The following is a 21044-nucleotide window of genomic DNA, read 5'->3' as shown; positions in this document are numbered from 1 at the left end:
ATTATTACACCTTTCCAGAATCTTTCTCCCCATCTGCTCCTCGATATCGCTGTTACTGTTGGGTAGCCTATAAAAAACACCCAGTAGAGTTATTGACCCCTCCCTGTCCCTAATTTCCACCTACAGAGATTCCATAGACAATACCTCCATGACTTCCTCCTTTTCAGCGGCCATGACACTATCTCAGATCAACAGTGCCACGCCCCCACCTCTTTTGCCTCTCTCCCTGTCCTTTCTGAAACATCTAAAGCCTGGCACTCTAAGTAACCATTCCTGCCCCTGTGCCATCCAAGTCTCTGTAATTGCCACAACATCATAGTTCCAAGTACTGACCCACGCTCTAAGCTCATCCACTTTGTCACAACACTCCTCGCATTAAAATAGACACATCTCGAACCATTGGTCTGAGTACATCCTTTCTCTATCACATGCCTATCCTCCCTCTTGCACTGTCTCCGAGCTTTCTCTTTCAGATGCCCTGAAGCAGACTGTTGCAGCCTTGGTTTCGTATCTGTCCCTGCTCTATGTTTAGAATCCTGATTCCATACCATCACCAAACATAGAGCATAGAAATGTACAGCACATTACAGGCCTTTCGGCCCACAATGTTGTACCGACCATATAACCTACTCTAGAAACTGCCTAGAATTTCCCAACCGCATAGCCCTCTTTTTTCCAAGCTCTTAAAAGACCCTATTGTATCTGCCTCCACCACCATAGCTGGCAGTGCATTCCACACACCCACCACTCTGGAAAAACTTACCCCTGACATCCCCTCTGTACCTACTTCCAAGCACCTTAAAACTGTGCCCCCTCATGTTAGCCATTTCAGCCCTGGGAAAAAGCCTTTGGCTATCCACACGGTCAATGCCTCTCATCATCTTGTGCACCTCTGTCAGGTCGCCTCTCACCCTCCGTCGAGTTCCACTCTGGTCCTATCCCAGTTGCCTTGGCTCAGCTGGTCTGTTTGCAAGCACCCCATGAACAATGTGAGACCAGACTCAAGCTGCTTACACTGATCAGCGTGTCCGGCAATCTGTGTAAGTGAATAGAACGCACGGGTGTGAGAAAAATGGAGCGTTCTGGGTGGTGAGTTCGATTGATCATGGAGTAGGCTTGCATCCAGCAGCTTATCACAACATTGGGACTGAAAGGTCGTGCTGTTCTGTGTCCCAAATGTGTTTTCAGTAATGGTGGAAGTTAAGTGGTGGTGAGACTGTGAGTGTCAGGAAACTTAACACAGGTGGATTCTGAAGCAGACTTTAATAGATTTATAAATACGATAGAAAGCAGATATTTTAGTCAATCACAGTTGGTGGAGAACTATATGACTGGGCCCAGTGAAGGAAGACAGCGCAGACTGTCACAGGCTGGGCTGAAGTACCTCCCTCCAGTTTTGGTGCCTCACAAACCACACACTTTGTGACCAGGTCGAGGTTTAATGGATCCATCTTCCATTTGAAGCTGCGTGTCTGGAGGCGACTCTCCACTCTCCTCCGATATTCTCATCCCTGGTTTGCCCTGAACCTTCTGTGCAGAGGAGAATTTGTCAAGGCTCATCGAGCAGGTCAAATTAATTTTTTCATAGTTTATTTGACATTGGTCCTTTCCAAGCTCCTGGAGTTATTCCTTTTGTACCCAACATTCACACCAGCGATAATTTGATTGACTTTCTCCCCACCCCACCCCAAAAAGCATTGATCCTGATGAAATGTCGCAACCCAAAACGTCAACTGTTTACTCATTTCCATAGCTGCTGCCTGGTCTGCTGAGTTCCTGCAGCATTTTGTGTGTGTTGCTCAGATTTCCAGCATCTGCAGATTTTCTGGTCAGTTCATGGACTTGAGGTGTGTATCCTGGAGTAACAATGTTCCCTTTGCACTTGTGTACTGGAAACAACATTAAACACTCATGTTTACATCAATGGTGCTGAGGTTGGGAGGGCTGAAAGCTTTCGGTTCCTCGAGTGGATATCTCCAGCAGCCCGTCGGGATCACACCACACAGATACTACAGACAAGAAAGCTCACCAGCGCCTCTACTTCTTCAAGAGGCGAAAGAAACTTGGAGCAACACACACAAAATACTGGAAGGATTGATCATGCAGCAGCTATGGAAATGAATAAACATTCAGTGTTTCAGGCTGAGTCCCTTTTTCAGGGCTGGAAAGGAAGGGCAAAGATGGCAGAATAAAAAAGTGGGGGAAGGAAAGAGTGTCACAATGGCGGGGCATTGGGAGCAAGGGTGGACCCAAATGCAAGACACATCTTGTGAGGTTAATTAGATTTAGTTTATTGTTCGATACCAGGAGAGCAAGGCAGCAGCAGGAGTAGCGAACAGGATAAGGACTCAGGACTACGACTAGGCTGGGACTAGGGGTCTGGGCTTGGACTCGGAATCGGCTCCCAGAACTAGAGGAGACATGAAGAGGCTAGGGTATGGACTCCGAGCCAGAGACTGGGCAAGGACCCAGTACCTGGGTCTTGCCTCTGGCTCGGACCCCAGAACCAGGCATGGACATGACATGGGCAAGGGAGAGGAGGAACATGGGAACACAGAGCCTCGGGCTCAGGAGAGCAGGTACATGTAACCATGGACACATACACAGAGCACAAAGCTGGGACCCCTCCTTGGGTACAGGACATAGGGCCGGGACTCATGACCTTCCACGGGGCGACAGCAAGACGGCCTGACTTACCCCATGGAGACGAGGACAAGACAAGACAAGACATGACCCCCCATGGGGCAACAGCAAGACAGCCTGACTTATCCCATGGAGGCGAGGACAGGACAAGACAAAACCAACACAAAAGCACACCAGACAGTACCTATCTAGCTCTGGCAATAGAACTTGACCGAAGTGCAGGCAGGGGCTGCAGACGAGGGCTAGAGGCGAGAGGGGCAGAGAAGGGATTCAGACAAGGGGATAGGACAGGAATCAGAGACCGCCAGGGCCAGGTGTTGACTCAGAACTGGGAAGCCACCAGGGCCAGGACTTGACTTCGTGCTTGAATGCCGCCAGGGCCAGGACTTGACTTGGTGCTTGAATGCCCCCGGAGCCAGGACTTAACTTGGAGCCTCCAGGTAGTGGTGAGCTCTTGACTCATCCCAGGAACGGTAAACAGTGGTTCTTGATTCCCTCCGGCGGGTTAACTGACGGACCCACCTCGGTGAGGAAAGTTTGCAGGTTTGCTTCGGCGAGGTAACTGGACAGGGTTGCTCCAGTGAGGAAGGGCGAATTACCGACACCCGCTTCGGCAGAGACTAGGCTTGCTCCGGCCTGATGACATCGGCACACCGTACCTTTGATGACTTTGCAGATGCTCCTGTGCCGAACGGCTGAAAGCCGGAGACTATAATACTACCGGTTCAGCCGAGCGTTAATTGCCTCTAATCACCAAAGCCGAGGGACACAGGAAAACAGGGAATCAACGGTCCAGATCATAACATAAACAAGGTAAATTTAAAGGGACCACAATCCGGAACATGACAAAGAGGACCAGCTGGAAGGTGATGGGTGAGAAAAGTAAAGGGCTGGAGAAGGAATCTGATAGGAGAGGAGAGTGGACCGGGCAGAAAGGGAAGGAGGAACACTTGGGAGGAGGTGATAAGCAGGTGAGAAAAGGTAAGAGGCCAGGGTGGGGATTAGAAAAACAGAGAAGGGGAAGGCAATTTTTCTTAAACCCAAAGGAGAAATGAATGTTCATGCGATCAGGTTGGAGGTTGTTTAGATGGAATGTGATGTTTTGTACTTCCACCCTGAAAGTGGCCTCAACGTGGCAAAAGATCCGTGGACTGGCACGTTGGAACGGAAATTGGAATCGGAATTACAATGTTTGACTATCGGGAAAATCGGCTTCAGGTGGATGGAGCGAAGGTGCTCAGCGAAGTGATCCCTCGATTTATGTTGGGTCTCACCAATATAGAGGAGGCCACATCGGATTTCTGGATCCAGCAGACAACACCAACAGATTCACAGGTGAAGTGTTGCCTCACCTGGAAGGACTGTTTGGGGCTTGGAATGGAGGTAAGGGAGGAGGTAAAAGGGCAAGAAGAGTATGTGTTGCTTACAGGGTTAAGTGCCAGGAGGGAGATTAGTGGGCAGGGATGGATGGACAAGGGGATCACAGATCCTTGAACAAAGCAGTGAGTTGTGGGGTGGGGGAAAGGAGGGAGGTTGATGGTAGGATCCCGTTGCAGATAGAAACCATAGAAACTACAGCACAGAAACAGGCCTTTTGGCCCTTCTTGGCTGTGCCGAACCATTTTCTGCCTAGTCCCACTGACCTGCACACGGACCATATCCCTCCATACACCTCCCATCCATGTATCTATCCAATTTATTCTTAAATGTTAAAAAAGAACCCGCATTTACCACCTCGTCTGGCAGCTCATTCCATACTCCCACCACTCTCTGTGTGAAGAAGCCCTTCCTAATGTTCCCCTTAAACTTTTCCCCCCTCACCCTAAACCCATGTCCTCTGGCTTTTTTCTCCCCTTGCCTCAGTGGAAAAAGCCTGCTTGCATTCACTCTATCTATACCCATCATAATTTTATATACCTCTATCAAATCTCCCCTCATTCTTCTACGCTCCAGGGAGTAAAGTCCCAACCTATTCAACCTTTCTCTGTAACTGAGTTTCTCAAGTCCGGGCAACATCCTTATAAACCTTCTCTGCACTCTTTCAACCTTATTTATATCCTTCCTGTAATTTGGTGACCAAAACTGAACACAATACTCCAGATTTGGCCTCACCAATGCCTTATACAACCTCATCATAACATTCCAGCTCTTATACTCAATACTTTGAAGGCCAATGTACCAAAAGCTCTCTTTACGACCCTATCTACCTGTGACGCCACTTTTAGGGAATTTTGTATCTGTATTCCCAGATCCCTCTGTTCCACTGCACTCCTTAGTGCCCTACCATTTACCCTGTATGTTCTACGTTGGTTTGTCCTTCCAACGTGCAATACCTCACACTTGTCAGTATTAAACTCCATCTGCCATTTTTTAGCCCATTTTTCCAGCTGGTCCAAGTCCCTCTGCAGGCTCTGAAAACCTTCCTCACTGTCTACTACACCTCCAATCTTTGTATCATCAGCAAACTTGCTGATCCAATTTACCACATTATCATCCAGATCATTGATATAGATGACAAATAACAATGGACCCAGCACTGATCCCTGTGGCACACCACTAGTCACAGGCCTCCACTCAGAGAAGCAATTCTCTACCACCACTCTCTGGCTTCTTCCATCGAGCCAATGTCTAATCCAATTAACCACCTCTCCATGTATACCTAGCAACTGAATTTTCCTAACTAACCTCCCATGCGGGACCTTGTCAAAGGCTTACTGAAGTCCATGCAGACAATATCCACTGCCTTCCCTTCATCCACTTTCCTGGCAACCTCCTCGAAAATCTCCAACAGATTGGTCAAACATGACCTACCACGCACAAAGCCATGTTGACTCTCCCTAATAAGCCCCTGTCTATCCAAATGCTTGTAGATTCTGTCTCTTAGTACTCCCTCCAATAACTTACCTACTACCAACGTTTAACTTACTGGCCTATAATTTCCCGGATTACTTTTCGATCCTTTTTTAAACAATGGAACAACATGAGCCACTTTCCAATCCTCCAGCACCTCACCTGTAGACAGCGACATTTTAAATATTTCTGCCAGGGCCCCTGCAATTTCAACACTAGTCTCCTTCAAGGTCCGAGGGAACACCCCGTCAGGTCCCGGGGATTTATCCACTTTAATTTTCCTCAAGACAGCAAGGACCTCCTCCTTTTCGATCTGTACAGTTTCCATGATCTCACTACTTGTTTCCCTTAATTCCATAGACTTCATGCCAGTTTCCTTAGTAAACACAGACGCAAAAAACCTATTTAAGATCTCCTCCATTTCCTTTGGTTCCGCACATAGCCGACCACTCTGATCTTCAAGAGGACCAATTTTATCCCTTACAATCCTTTTGCTCTTAATATACCTGTGAAGGCTCTTTGGATTATCCTTCACTTTGACTGCCAAGGCAACCTCATGTCTTCTTTTAGCCCTCCTGATTTCTTTCTTAAGTATTTTCTTGCACTTATTATACTCCTCAAGCACCTTATTTACTCCCTGCTTCCTATACACGTCATACAACTCCCTCTTCTTCTTTATCAGAGTTGCAATATCCCTTGAGAACCAAGGTTCCTTATTCCTATTCACCTTGCCTTTAATCCTGACAGGAACATACAAATTCTGCACTCTCAAAATTTCTGCTTTGAAGTCTTCCCACCTACCGATCACATTCTTGCCAAAGAACAACCTGTCCCAATCCACGCTTTTTAGATCCTTTCTTATTTCTTCAAATTTGGCCTTCTTCTAGTTAAGAACCTCAACCCTAGGACCAGATCTATCCTTGTCCATAATCAAGTTGAAACTAATGGTGTTATGATCACTGGAACCAAAGTGCTCCCCTACACAGACTTCTGTCACTTGTCCTAACTTGTTTCCTAACAGGAGATCCAATATTGCATCCCCTCTAGTTGGTCCCTCTATATATTGATTTAGACAACTTTCCTGAACCCATTTTACAAACTCTAAACCATCTAGACCCCTAACAGTATGGGAGACCCAATCAATATATGGAAAATTAAAATCCCCTACCACCACAACTTTATGTTTCCTGCAGTTGCCTGCTATCTCTCTGCAGATTTGCACTTCCAATTCTCTTTGACTATTGGGTGGTCTGTAATACAATCCCACTAATGTGGCCATACCTTTCCTGTTTCTCAGCTCCACCCACAAGGACTCAGTAGACAAGCCCTCTAATCTGTCCTGCCTGAGCACTGCTGTAATATTTTCCCTAACAAGCAATGCCACCCCCCCACCTTTCATTCCTCTTCCTCGATCACATCTGAAACATCGGAACCCTGGAATATTAAGCTGCCAGTCCTGCCCCTCCTGTAGCCAAGTTTCACTAATTGCTACAACGTCATAATTCCACGTGTCAATCCACGCCCTCAACTTATCTGCCTTCCCCGCAATACTCCTAGCATTGAAATATATACACCTCAGAAGATTTTTACCACCACTCACAACCTTTCTATTAGTGGATTTGCTTAAACTTTCAATATCATTTATTTTCACCCCAGCCACACTGTCAGCTCTGGCACTCTGGTTCCCATCCCCCTGCAAATCTAGTTTAAAGCCCCCCCAATAGCATTAACAAACCTCCCTGAAAGGATATTGGTCCCCCTGTAGTTCAAGTGTAACCCGTATCTCTTGTACAGGTCCCACCTGCCCCAGAAGAGGTTCCAATGATCCTGAAATCTGAAACCCTGCCCCCTACACCAGTTCCTCAGCCACTTGTTCATCCTCCAGAGCATCCTATTCTTACCCTCACTGGCACCTAGCACAGGTAGCAATCCTGAGATTACCACCCTCCAGGTCCTGCTTTTCAACTTCCTACCAAGCTCTCTATACTCACTCTCCAGGACCTCCTCACTCTTCCTTGCTATGTCATTGGTACTGATGTGCACCACGACATCTGGCTGGTCACCCTCCCACTTCAGATTGTCATGCAAGCGATCAGAGACATCCTTGACCCCCGCACCCAGGAGGCAGCAAACCATCCTGGATTCTCTGTCACGACCACAGAACCTCCTATCTGCACCTCTAACTATCGAGTCCCCTATCACTACCGCTCTCCTCTTTCTCCCCGCTTCCTTCTGCACTGCAGAACCAGACTCAGTGCCAGAGATCCGGCTACTGCAGCTTGTCCCAGGTAAGTCATTCTCCCCAACAGTATCCAATGCAGTATACTTGTTGTTGGGTGGGGGGGGGGGGAAGATGGCAGAAGTTACAGAGAACGATGTGCTGGATGCAGTGACTCGTGAGGTGGTAGGCAAGGACAAGAGGGACTCTATCCCTATTAAGATGGTGGAAAGATGGGGTGTGTGTAGAAAGCATCTTATCCAGACCCATCATGGCTTGATATGACAACTTCTCTTCCCATGGCCTGAAGGAACTGCAGAGAATTGTGGACACATTCAGTAACATCACAGAAACCAGCCTCCCCTCTAAGGACTTTGCCTACACTGGTTCAATAATGCAGCCAGCAGAATCAATGGCTTCACCCCAAGCATTTCCTTCTCTCTCCTCTCTCAGAAGAAGTCGAGAAAGTTTGAAAACGTGTCCCAGCTGGATCAATGACAGCTTTTGTTCTGCTGTTAGAAGACTATGTGAGGGAAGATCTCATAATCTACTTTGTCCTCTTTACCTGCCCTGCATTTCAATGATCAAGTATCGACTTTATTTGCCATTAATATTTACATGTGTTGGGAATTTGCTGTGGTGTTGATCAGGGCACAACATGTACAAAAAAACAACAACATTCAACAACTGTAAAGCATTAAGAATTATCTAAAAGATAAAGTGAGAGGTTAAAGTATGGATATGGAATAAAATGTGTGCAAGTATCAGTATGTATTTACAATGTAAGCAACATTATAAAAAGTGGCTTAAATTGTTCACAACAATGCAGTGTAGTGACAGGGGTAATAGACAGAGGGCGCAGGGGGCTAGCTGAATGGTTGATTAGATTAACTGCCTCGGGGAAGAAATTTTTTAAATGGTGTGAAGTTTCTGTTTTATTAGCCCTATCGCACTTTCCAGAAGGGAACCTTCAGAAAAGGCACTTCGCTGGGTTGGTAGTGTCTGCAATGATTTTCTTGACTGCTTCATTGTCCTGGACACGTGCAAGTCCTGTAGTGATGGTAGACTGCAGACAGGGAGCTTTTCTGCTGAGCTGACGGCTCGCTGTAGTTTGTGAGAGGATGCTACACCAAACCAGACAATAATGGCTGATGTGAAGATGCTCTCTATGATGGCAGTGTAGAATTGTGCCAGTAGACTTTGGCGAAGATGGAATTTTACCAAACCATGAGGTACATCCTCTGTTAAACCTTTCTGTGACCAAAGGAGATACGATTCTCCTATGATTCCCAGGAAGCTGAATATTGAAACAGTGCTAACCGTAGAGTTGTTGATGAGTGGTGGGCAGAGAGGGAATACATTTCTCTTGAAGTCAAAATACATCTCCACAATTTTGATGGCATTCAGCTCCAAATTGTTGTGGTTGCAGCAGGCTGGTAGCATGTTTACTTGGATTTGTGGCCCCTGGCGATTAGTCCAATAACAATGGCATTGTCCACAGACTTTACCAGTTTAACTGATGGATCACAGGAGATGCAGTTATTGGTGTACAGAGAGGAGGGATCAGACTCTTACGTCACACCAATGTGGAGAGATGAGGATATGGAGATGCTGTGTGTTTACCTGGTCACACACACACAATCTCTGGTCAGAGAGCAGATACTGTGTGCTTGCCTGGTCACACATACTGTGGCACACCAGTGTTGAGAGAGTGGGATGGGATGTGGAGATACTGCGTGCTTGCCTAGTCTCTCTCACTGCCTCCTGTCAGAGAGGAAGTTTGGGATGGGACCTGGCGCATCCAGTCGTGAGTTTCTCTGCAGAAGCTCAGGGATGATGTAATGGAAGGCTGAACTGAAATGAATAAAGAGTCGTTACATGTGAACTGGGGAGCCTAGGTGCTGCAGTGTGAAGTCAAGGTCAATGTTGTCATACTCTGCAATGAACACTTCATTCTGTAAGCTGTTATTGGAACTATCTCAATGCACAGTGTAGTGAGGTGATCTCTTTGGGTGGCATGCAAGACAAGTCCTCACTGAACACATGGCAATAGCAATAAGGCATTTCACCAGTTGCAGCAACCCCGCAGTTTATCTCTGTAATGTTTGTTGTAAGTTTTTTGGATTGGTCAAGTTAATGGACTAGTTCACTGTAGCTGGTTAAACTTGTAATGTTTGTCATAGGATGCAGGAGTGGGCTGAGAAGTGGCAGATGGAGTTCAACCCGGAGAAGTGTGAGGTGGTACACTTTGGAAGGACAAACTCCAAGGCGGAGTACAAAGTAAATGGCAGGATACTTGGTAGTGTGGAGGAGCAGAGGGACCTGGGGGTACATGTCCACAGATCCCTGAAAGTTGCCTCACAGGTGGATAGGGTAGTTAAGAAAGATTATGGAGTGTTCGCTTTCATAAGTCGAGGGATAGAGTTTAAGAGTCGCGATGTAATGATGCAGCTCTATAAAACTCTGGTTAGGCCACAATTGGAGTACTGCGTCCAGTTCTGGTCACCTCACTATAGGAAGGATGTGGAAGCGTTGGAAAGGGTACAGAGGAGATTTCCCAGGATGCTGCCTGGTTTAGAGAGTATGCACTATGATCAGAGATTAAGGGAGCTAGGGCTTTACTCTTTGGAGCGAAGGAGGATGAGAGGAGACATGATAGAGGTGTACAAGATAATAAGAGGAATAGACAGAGTGGATAGCCAGCACCTCTTGCCCAGGGCACCACTGCTCAATACAAGAGGACATGGCTTTAAGGTAAGGGGTGGGAAGTTCACGGGGGATATTAGAGGAAGGTTTTTTACTCAGAGAGTGGTTGGTGCGTGGAATGCACTGCCTGAGTCAGTGGTGGAGGCAGATACACTAGTGAATTTTAAGAGACTACTGGACAGGTATATGGATGAATTTAAGGTGGGGGGTTATATGGGAGACAGGGTTTGAGGGTCAGCACAACATTGTGGGCCGAAGGGCCTGTAATGTGCTGTACTGTTCTATGTTCTATGTCTATGGCCAGCCTGTAGGAACACAGACATGTCTTTGGGTTAAAGTTCACCTTGTGCTTGCCTCTGGGTGGCTGTTTTGGCATTTCATTCAGCTTACAGCCTGTTTGAAGTCCTTTTCATTTCCCCACAGCATGCTGGTACACATTATTGTGTGCTCTACTGGTGGCCACACTGTAGGAGGGATGTGAGGGTGTAGGGTGTGGGACTGGAGGGCTTGAGTTAGAAAGAGTGACTGGGTACGCTGGGACTGCTTACCCTGGTGTGCAGGAGCTGCAGTGACAATATATGAGCTTATGCGGGGTCAGAGGCTTTTTCCCAGGATAGGTGAGTATAAAATGAGAAGGGAAAGATTTAAAGGAATCTGAGGGGCAAAGTTTACACACAGGGTTGTGTATATGCCGGAGGAAATGTTGGGGGCAGGTACAATTACAACATTTAGGACGTTTGGGCAGGAAAAGGGTTAGAGGGACGTGACCAAATGCAGGCCAATGGGGTCCGCTCAGGAGGACAGCCTGGTCAGCTTGGACAAGTTTCCATTCTCTCTAACTTCATGACTATAACTGTTGTGAATAAAGACCACACACCACCTTTGTAGTCCAACATTTTAACATCGATTTATTTTGAATTCAGTGCATTCTTGCTGAAAGCTGTAGGGAATGGCATCAAGGAATGCTGTACAAATACAGCAACAGTTTGCGGAGTGAAGGCTGCAGTTACACAACAGAGCTCACAGTACACAGGTAAAGTGGGCAGAAGTGATAGTGCAGGACTCACCCTCCTCCCACGTTTCAGCTGTCGGGAGTCATGGTCACACATGGATCCTTTAGCCTAACTCGTCCAGCTGACCGAGATGGCCATCCAAGCTAGTCCTCTTTGTCTATGTTTGGCCCTCACCTCTCTAAACCTTTCCCAGCCACGTACCTGTCCATTTAAAAAAAAAAGTTATAGTTATGCCCACCTCTATCAATTCCTCTGGCAGCTATACCTACCACCCTCTGTGTGAAAAGGCCCCCTCCCCCACCGGGTCCATTTTAAATTTGCTTCTCTTGCCTTAAACCTGTCCCATATCCTTCTGTTTTTAAATCATTTTCCCTGGGAAAAGACTGGGCACATTCACCATATCTATGCCTCTCAGGTTTTTGTACATCTCTCTAAAGTCACTCCCCAGCCTCCTATGCTCCATGCAATCAGTTCCTAGCCTGGCCGACCTCACCTCCTTTAAACTCGTGTTCTGAGTCTTGGCATCACTCTTGTAAATCTTTGCACTCTTTCCAGCTTAGTGACAGCTTTCATTTAACAAGATGATCAAAGCTATACACAGTACCCCAGGTGTAGCCTTACCAACCCTCTTGTACAACTACAACGTAATGTTCCAACTCCTTTGCTCAATATCCTCTGCAGGCCAACACGCCCAATGCTTTTCTCACCACCCTGTCTACCTGTGACAGAGACAGGCCACAGGATGTCAAACTGAGAACCAAGGTCTTCAATAACAGCCATCTCTATAGTCAGATTTCTTTAGTTGAGAGAGAACGTTAGAGAAGGGAGAACAGTACTGAAGCCAACAGTGGAGAACTGGCCATAGGATCATTAGACCACCAGTGGATGGTGATGTCAAGTGGACTGACTTTGAGGAAAGGGTCTGGTTAATTGGTTGGTGCATTTACAAGGATGTTGTCAGGACTTGAGGATCTGAGTTTTGGGAAAGGTTGAATATGTTAGGACATTTTCCCTGGAGCATAGGAGAATGAGAGGAGATTTGATAAAGGTATACAAAATTATGATAGGTATAGATAGGATAAATGCAAGCAGACCTTTCCCACTGAGATTGGGCGAGACTACAGCTAGAGTTCATAAGTTGAAGTTGAAATTTGAAATGTTTAGTGGGAATAGCTTCACTCAGAGGGAGCTGCCAGTGGAATGGCAGTTGCAGGTTCAATTGAGAGAAATTTGGATAAATACATGGATGGGAGGGGTGCGGAGGGCCAAGGTTTAGGTGCAAGCCAATGGGATTCGGCAGAATAACAGTGTAGCACAACCTATTTGGGCCAAAGAGCCTGTTTTTCTGCTGTCGTGCTCTATCAGTTTGTCATATCACTCCAGACAAATGTCACATCACGATAAGAACTTGGAAACTTTTAAAGTGGTTATAAAGAAGAACATTAGAGAGAAGAAAGTTTATGCGAAGTGTTTAAAATGCTGCTCAGTTTCGTGGTAGACAATGCTCAGCTTTGCATTGCAATATTTGAGACTTCCACATGGGAAGTTCTTCCCTGTCAGTGATGCCAACAATACTTAACTGTAAAGTCACCTAACAGAGATGGGCGTTCTTTGAAGATCAGACTGACATAACAATGCAGCCAAGAAGCTGGGATTCTCCACTCAAAAATCAGCTTTTGCTTCCCTCATACTCCCAGTAACCAGGTCAGAGGATGTGACCAGGTTTGTAGCTGTTGTGGAATTGCAGTGGTGTTATCTGATACTGTATGCAGAGGTTACAGTTCTCATGATTGGTGTTATTTCTCCAGGATGGACAGGAAGGACATCTTCAAGCTCTCCTTGTTGTCCTTTGCTTCTGTTAGAAAGGAATCCAAAAGCATCCAGCTGAGAAGGAAGATGGAGGGATATGAACATGGTGTAGGCAGGAGGATATGTGTTTGGGTGTTTTTGGTTTGCTTTTTAGCTGGTTCAGCACAACTTTGTGGGCTGAATGGCCTGTTTGTGTTCTGTATTGGTCTATGTTCTATGAAATATTGTTATCCAATTAGTCCTATTTAAGTGGCCAAGATTAAGTATTGACATTCCTCAGTCAAAACGATTTGAGTTTCTAAATGATTTGGATACTTTGGGGAGCTCTGGTTGGGAGACTATCTAGTTCCCACTCCTTGATGGGAGGGAAGCTTCCACGTTCTTGAACTTCTTTTGCTTGTAGTAGTCGCGTTTTGAAATGAGGTGGAGGAGGACCAAGTCACAGACAATCGTTGCCTTTAAAGAAAGAAATGGATAATGAAAAACAGTTATCTTTGAGCAGCAAGAGCTTATCCATCTCTGACTGATCCTTTCCCAGCATGACTGATACCCCATCGAGTCACGCCAATGAGGCAGAGTGAAAAGCCGTGATGTGGCGTTTCCTTTCCCTGCTTTATGGTATGTGCTCTCCTTTGTGTTTAGCTCCAAGGTGTGGCTATGGACTATAGGATCTCCACCTGGTGAAGTGGATTCCAGAGTGCTGGTGGGGATGGAGTCTAGGATTTCTATCTGGTGATGACCAACTGGTGATGTAGTTCTGAATCCGGACGGTGTGTGACTGAACCGTGATTCTCTCCCCACATCTTGCTGCCTTGTCCTTGGCGGTAGAGTGCAGGTTTGGGAGGTACTATTGGAGTAGTCAGGGTGAGTAGCTGCAGAGTATCATGTAGGTGGTACTCATTACATGAACTATGATGGAGGGAATGAATGTTTAGCATGGTTGAGGGGATGGGAAATCAAGTAGGCTGATTTGCCCTTGATGTCAGACTAAGTGTGAGTTCTTGAGCTGTACACATCCAGGCAGTGGAGAGCATTCCATCCCAGACAGAGTAAATGTGGGAAGGTGGGGGGAGCCTCGGACCAGAGGGCACAGGCTCAGGATAGAAGGACGTCCATTTAAAACAAAGATGCCGAGAAATTTCTTTAGCCAGAGGGTGGTAAATTTGTGGTATTTGTTACCGTAGGCAGCTGAGGATGCCAGGTCATTGGGTGTATCTAAGGCAGAGATTGATAGGTTCTTGATTGAACATGGCTTTTAAGGTTATGGGGGAGAAGGCCAGGGAGTGGGGCTGAGAAGGGGATGAAAGGATTCAGCCATGATTGAATGGTGGAGCAGATTCAATGGGCCAAATGGCCCAATTCTGCTCCCATGTCTTGTGGTCTTATCATCTCTCATCATTGCATGGATGGTGGGAAGGCTTTAGATGTGACTCATGCATCAAAGGACACGGGCCGCTGACCTGCTCTTGGAGTCTCAATATTCATGTTGGTGGTCAAGTTGAGAAACTTATCCTGGATGATGATCCTCTCAATAACATGGTGTGGCCAGCCGTCTCATTGAGACATCGGTTGCCCAGTAGACCACGACCAGTTGCTGAGAGTAACTGGGCAGTGGTGATGGGGAAGGGCCAGGGACTGGAATTACTCACTCTTTTCAAATTGGAGACCACTGGGCCATCTGAAATGATCTCCAACTAGATGTCAGTCTGGTGGATATGTTTTGGTCAGTACTTGGGGAGGGGAAACTGTGACAGTAGAAGGGTGACACGAGGAAATCTGCAGATGCTGGAATTTCAAGCAACACACATAACGCTGCTGCGTCTGCTCTCAGGATAAGGCTTTTCATTCCAGGATGAAGGAGATGTCCTCCTTTTTTAAAGAAAGGGGCTTCTCTTCCTCCATCATCAACTCTGCTCTCAAACGCATCTCCCCCATTTCATGTACATCTGCTCTCACTCCATCCTCCCGCCACCACACTAGGAATAGGGTTCCCCTGGTCCTCAGCTACCACACCACTAGCCTCCGGGTCCAACATATAATTCTCCATAACTTCCGCCTCCTCCACCAGGATCCCACCACTAAGCACATCTTTCCCTCCTCTCCCCTCCCCTCCACCCCCCCAGCTTTCTGCAGGGATCGCTCCCTACGCAACTCCCTTGTCCATTCGTCCCCCCCATCCCTCCCCACCGATCTCCCTCCCGGCACTTATCCTTGTAAGCGGAACAAGTGCTACACATGCCCTTACACTTCCTCCCTTACCACCATTCAGGGCCCCAGACAGTCCTTCCAGGTGAGGTGACACTTCACCTGTGAGTCGGCTGGGGTGATATACTGCGTCCGGTGCTCCCGATGTGGCCTTCTATATATTGGCGAGACCCGAGGACTGGGAGACCGTTTCGCTGAACATCTACGCTCTGTCAGTCAGAGAAAGCAGGATCTCCCAGTGGCCACACATTTTAATTCCACGTCCTATTCCTATTCTGATATGCCTATCCACGGCCTCCTCTACTGTAAAGATGGAGCCACACTCAGCTTGGAGGAACAACACCTTATATTCCGTCTGGGTAGCCTCCAACCTGATGGCATGAACATTGACTTCTCTAATTCCGTTAATGCACCACCTCCCCCTCGTACCCCATCCATTATTTATTTATTTATTATTTTTGTTTGTGTGTGTGTGTGTATTCTTTCTCTCTCTCTCTCTCCTTTTTCTTCCTCTGTCCCTCTCACTATACTCCTTGCCCATCCTCTGGGCTTCCCCCCTCCCCCTTTTCCTTCTCCCTGGGCCTCCTGTCCCATGATCCTCTCATATCCCTTTTGCCAATCACCTGTCCAGCTCTTGGCTCCATCCCTCCCCCTCCTGTCTTCTCCTATCATTTCGGATCTCCCCTCCCCCTCCCACTTTCAAATCTCTTACTAGCTCTTCCTTCAGTTAGTCCTGACGAAGGGTCTTGGCCCGAAACATTGACTGCACCTCTTCCTAGAGATGCTGCCTGGCCTGCTGCGTTCACCAGCAACTTTGATGTGTGTTGCAGTAGAAGGATGGATTAGTTAAATTGAGGGATGTGACAAAGGGCATTCTCACAGGCTTCTCATAATAGGGAAAAAAATTCCAGAGTGAATGGAGAAGAAGTTCTGTTTGATAAACTCAATGCCAGGAAAACTGTGCAGGGTGGGCATTAGGCAGGCACTTCTGTGAGGAGATTGTTTATGCGCAGAGACTACTCTGTACATCACCCAACATTTAAGTGACTTGCAGTCTGCCCATATTGATGACAAATACAATGCTGGTTATGAATTAGACAGGACAACATCATGACTGTGTACGACAAGATCCAACTTGCATGAAAACATGTGAACAGAGCCTGTGCTTTTTGTTCTCAACTGCACTGTGCATTTGCCAAGTTTTGCTCCAGTTCCATAGGTCATTGGTGAGACCAGATCTGGGCCCCTGTGTTCAATATTCCTCTCCTTATTTATGGAAGGATTTCAATGAGTCGGAGGCAAGTTTACTAGGTTAATACCAGGAATGGCCAAGTTGCATCAAGATGAGAGATTGCTGTCTTAAGGCAAATTAGTATGGATAAATCTCCAGAGACTGATAGTGTTCCCTTGACCCTAGTGCAGAAAATGTAGGGCCCCTAGCAGAGATATTTAAAACGTCCTTAACCACGGGTGTGGGTCAGAGGATTGAAGGATTGCTAATGCCATTCCACTGTTTAAAAAAGGCTCTAAGGCTAAGTCAGAAAATGATAGGCCAGTGAGCCTGACATCAGATGTAGGAAAATTATTGGAAAGTATTCTAAGGAACCATATATACACGTATTTGAATAGGCAGGGACTGATTAGGGATAGTCAATATGGCATTGTGTGTGGTAGGTTGTGTCTAACCAATCTAATAGTTTTTTTTTGAGGAAATTACCAGGAATGTTGATTAAGTCAAGGTAGTGGACATTGTCTCCATGGATTTTAGGAAGACATTTGACAAGGTCCTGCATGGGAGGGTTGGTCAAGAAGGTTCAGTCACTCGGCATTCAAGGTGAGATAGTAAGTTGCTGATTACCTGTCAGCTGGCAGACCAGACTCTATTTTCGCCCCCACCCCCAATCCTAATCATCTGATTCTTGGACCACCTTCCCTCACAACCATATCTGACCTCAAGAAGTCAACTGCTGACCCACTCTCTGTACTGTCTCTGTCTGGGAAGCTCCAGGTCCACCTCCCTCTCCTGACCACAATTTCCCTTTGAGCAGAGAGAACACATGAAGGCCATTCAGCCCCTTTGGCTGTGGTTGGCCACTCTGCTCCATTTCCTGCCCTGTGCCAAGTCTACTGTGTGAAGATACTGTCCTCCCTAACCCTGACCGGTCTCTGGGAGTAACCATGCTATATCTAGGCCATGCCCTCAGGAGCCTGGCCTCTGTATGAAGGTTATTTTACTTACCACACCAAACACACCAATCCCGGAGCCGACAGTTGTCATGGTGGGTATGATGTTAAATTTACCAGCCTGGCGAAACAGAATAATGTCAGGAAGTGAATGGGCCCTTGTCCAAAGATTCACTTGTGTACTACAGGCATAGCTAAAGGTCGATTTGTGTAAGGAAAAAAGGATTAAAGGACAAAACCCTCGACACCCCAGGGTGCTTAACTGAGAGATAGTTCAGAGTTTCAGGCTGTGAGGGGTCAATGTCTCCAATTACTTTTCCTTGTTCAGCCACCTGGGTGCTATGACCAAGGAAATGCACCAATGCCTTTACAAGGGACCTGATGGCTTGAGTCCTATAGACCCTCCCTTAGAGGGTCAGACACCCTGAGCCAATAGGCTGGTCCTGAACTTATTTCATAATTTACCGGCATAATTTACATATTATTATTTAACTATTTATGGTTCTATTAATATTTATTATTTATGGTGCAACTGTAACGAAAACCAATTTCCCCCGGGATCAATAAAGTATGACTATGACTAAAGATTGAACAGGTTAGGATTTCATTACCTCGAGTGTAGGAGAATGAGGGGAGATCTGGTAAGAGGTATACAAGATAATGAGGGGCACAGATAGAGTGAATACATACAAGCAGTGAGGTTGGGTGAGATCGGAACTCAAGGTCACTGGTTCAGGGTGAAAGGTGAAATGTTTAGGGGGAACATGAAGAGGAACGTCTTTACTCAGAGGGTGGTGAGAATGTGGAATGAGCTGCCAGTGAAAGTTACAGCCGTGGGTTCGATTGTAATGTTTAACAGTAATTTGGATAGGTATAGTACATGGACAGAAGGGGTATGGACCAGGTGCAGGTTGATGGGCCAAAGGGCCTGTATCTGTACTGTAGTTCTCTGACTTCCTCAGAAGGCTAAGGAATCCATCATGTTTTTGTTGGCTACCACTGTTTTTTACAGATGCACCAGAGAACAAATGCATCCTGTCTGGATTCACCCCAGCTTGGTATGGCAACGGTTCTGGCCAAGGCCGCAAGAAACTGCAAAGAGCTCTGAACACAGCCGCCGCCTTTTGCCTATCACACCACTGACGTTTAGGGCAGCAACAAAGATCCTCCATCTCTGTCAGCAGCTTCCTTTCTGTTTACTGTCAGTCATGCAGGTCCCGGGTGGAGACTCAGGAATATCATCGTACACAGTAGTAGAAAGATTCCTCGTTGCTGTTTCCGTAGCAGTGTTGTTTGACCAGTCAGGATTGTTAGCCCTGAGCTGAAACCCCAAACCTAGAAGACCAGTGGACTACCCTTCGTCCGATCTCTACTCTTGGGTGACCCTACCAAGATGGAAAGCATAAAGCCCTGACTCCAGCCAACACAGCTCTCCAGGTCATTGAGGCACACGAGTCTCCAAACCCAACGACAAGGTTGTGGTTCTCTTGGGGGTGAGTGTGGCCTAGTCTATCACAAAACCCATGGATTGGAGGGGAACCTTTATTCAGGGAGGACAGCAGGGAAAAGTCAGATAATAACTGGCCTGGGGATCGAATGTCAGTGCTAAAGAAGTTATTGAAAAACTTCTGAGGGCTAAGATAAATCTACTCTTGTAAATCTAGGGGAAGTTGGCAAATTGGATTCAAAAGCAATGGAGGAAGGAGGAGAGAAACACACAAAATGCTGGAGGAACTCAGGAGGCCAGGCAGCATCTCTGGAAGAGAGTAAGTACAGTTCACGTTTCGGGCCAAGACCCTTCAGCAAAAGAAAGAGGGCTGTTTTTGTGACTGGAAGCCATTGACCAGTGGCGTACGACAGTCAGAACTGCTCTGTTTGTCACGTATATTGTCAGTCTGGATGTGGGAGCTATGATCGGTAAATTGATGACATGAAAGTCACTGGTGTGATGGCGAGGAGGACAGTTGAAGGTGACAGGATGCTATTGATCAGTTGGTAAAATAGGCAGAGCAATAGCAGTTGGAATTTAATCTGGATAATTCTGAGCTGATTCACTTTGGGAAGGTGAATAAGGACAGGAGATACACTGTGAATGGTAGGGTCCCCAGTGATTATTGATGAACTGTGCACTAACTAAACGATCACTAACAGTGATAACACAGGGAGAAGAGGTGGTGGAGAAGGCATAAGTGATGCTGGACTTCATCAGCTGTGACAAAGTAGAAGAGAAGGGAGGTCATGGTATAACTTTATAGAACGTTTGGTAGACCACAACTGAGCACTGTGTACAGTTTTGGTTTCCACACCGTACGGCAGTGCCGAGGGTGTGGACTCTTCCCAGGATGTCAGCATGTTTCTATTACGAGGAGAGGCTGGCGTTGTCCTTCCTCAAGCCAGGGGGGCTGAGGAGTGACATGATAGAGGTGTACAAACTGAGGGGCATAGAATCTTAGCCTCCTGCAAACACGGATTAAATCCAGAGGGCAAAGCTTTAATGCAAGGGATACAAGGAAGAAACTATTCACACAGAGGATGAGTGGAATGTGGATCACACTGCCTGAGGGTCTGCTGGAGGCAGAGACTCTCATATTGAAGAAACTCCTACTCAAGCACTTGAATGACTAAGGCATAGAAGCTCTGGACAGGGACGACTGATGTGTACTTTGTGGTCAGCGTGGACGTGTAGGCCAAAGGGCCTGTATGATGCTATACCTCTCTGACTTTCATGTTTGGCCTCTCCTCAGTGATATCCTTGACCTGGCATTAGGTTACATCCTGTAATCATATCAGTAACCAGAGCAAAGTCTGTCTGCTGCACTGGTTATGATAACCAGTGCTTCGTAGACCTTTCTCTTCCCTGTACAGCTGAGACTTCCTTCCCCAGGGGAACCTTTCCCCTCTCCAGTCCTGACCGGTGACATATAATCTACATTTTGGTTTTCGATGTTACCAGTTCACCTCAGGGTGACAAGTGGAGGATTCAGTGGGAAACTGTCACAAATTGACATCTATCAACAAACAATCTCAATTAGTTAGTAGGAATCACAAGAGAAAGAAATAACCTTACCTTTCCATGCACCATTACATCAAACCGAATCCCAAAGACCTTGTAGAGATCTCTCGTTTCAGTACCATTTTCCACATAGTACTTTGCATACCTTTGGAAGGTAACATGAGGAGATAATATCAGGACCAGTGTGAAAGAGAGTTCAGCTCTCTATAGTATCTTTCGGAACCTCAGTGTGAACCAAATTACTCGACTGCCTTTGGAGAGGTTCAGAAGGTGGGGAGCTCCAACCCTATGACCTCCCAGAAACTGGGACACAGCAGTAGACGCATGACTGGTTTCTGTGACAACGGTGAGGGATCCGTAGAACAATGGGTGCACTCCGGTTGGTATGAACGAAATGGGCCGA

General features: G+C 46.7%; 1 protein-coding gene across 1 annotated transcript in view; it reads right to left on the bottom strand.

Annotated features, from left to right (window-relative positions):
* Window positions 1-11313: 11313 nt before the first annotated feature.
* p2rx1 (purinergic receptor P2X, ligand-gated ion channel, 1) overlaps window positions 11314-21044 on the bottom strand; it is a 52178-nt gene continuing 42447 nt past the window's right edge. The window contains exons 9-11 of the mRNA XM_063031760.1: window positions 20696-20786; window positions 17684-17749; window positions 11314-13695 (exon numbers count right to left, since the gene is read on the bottom strand). Of these exons, the coding sequence (XP_062887830.1) occupies window positions 13582-13695; window positions 17684-17749; window positions 20696-20786 (271 nt within the window). The 3' untranslated portion in view covers window positions 11314-13581. The remainder of the gene's footprint in view (window positions 13696-17683; window positions 17750-20695; window positions 20787-21044) is intronic.

The sequence above is a fragment of the Mobula hypostoma genome, chromosome 23, assembly GCF_963921235.1.
Source record: "Mobula hypostoma chromosome 23, sMobHyp1.1, whole genome shotgun sequence".
In the NCBI taxonomy this organism is placed as follows: Eukaryota; Metazoa; Chordata; class Chondrichthyes; order Myliobatiformes; family Myliobatidae; genus Mobula; species Mobula hypostoma.
This window is presented reverse-complemented; position numbering and strand designations above follow the sequence as displayed.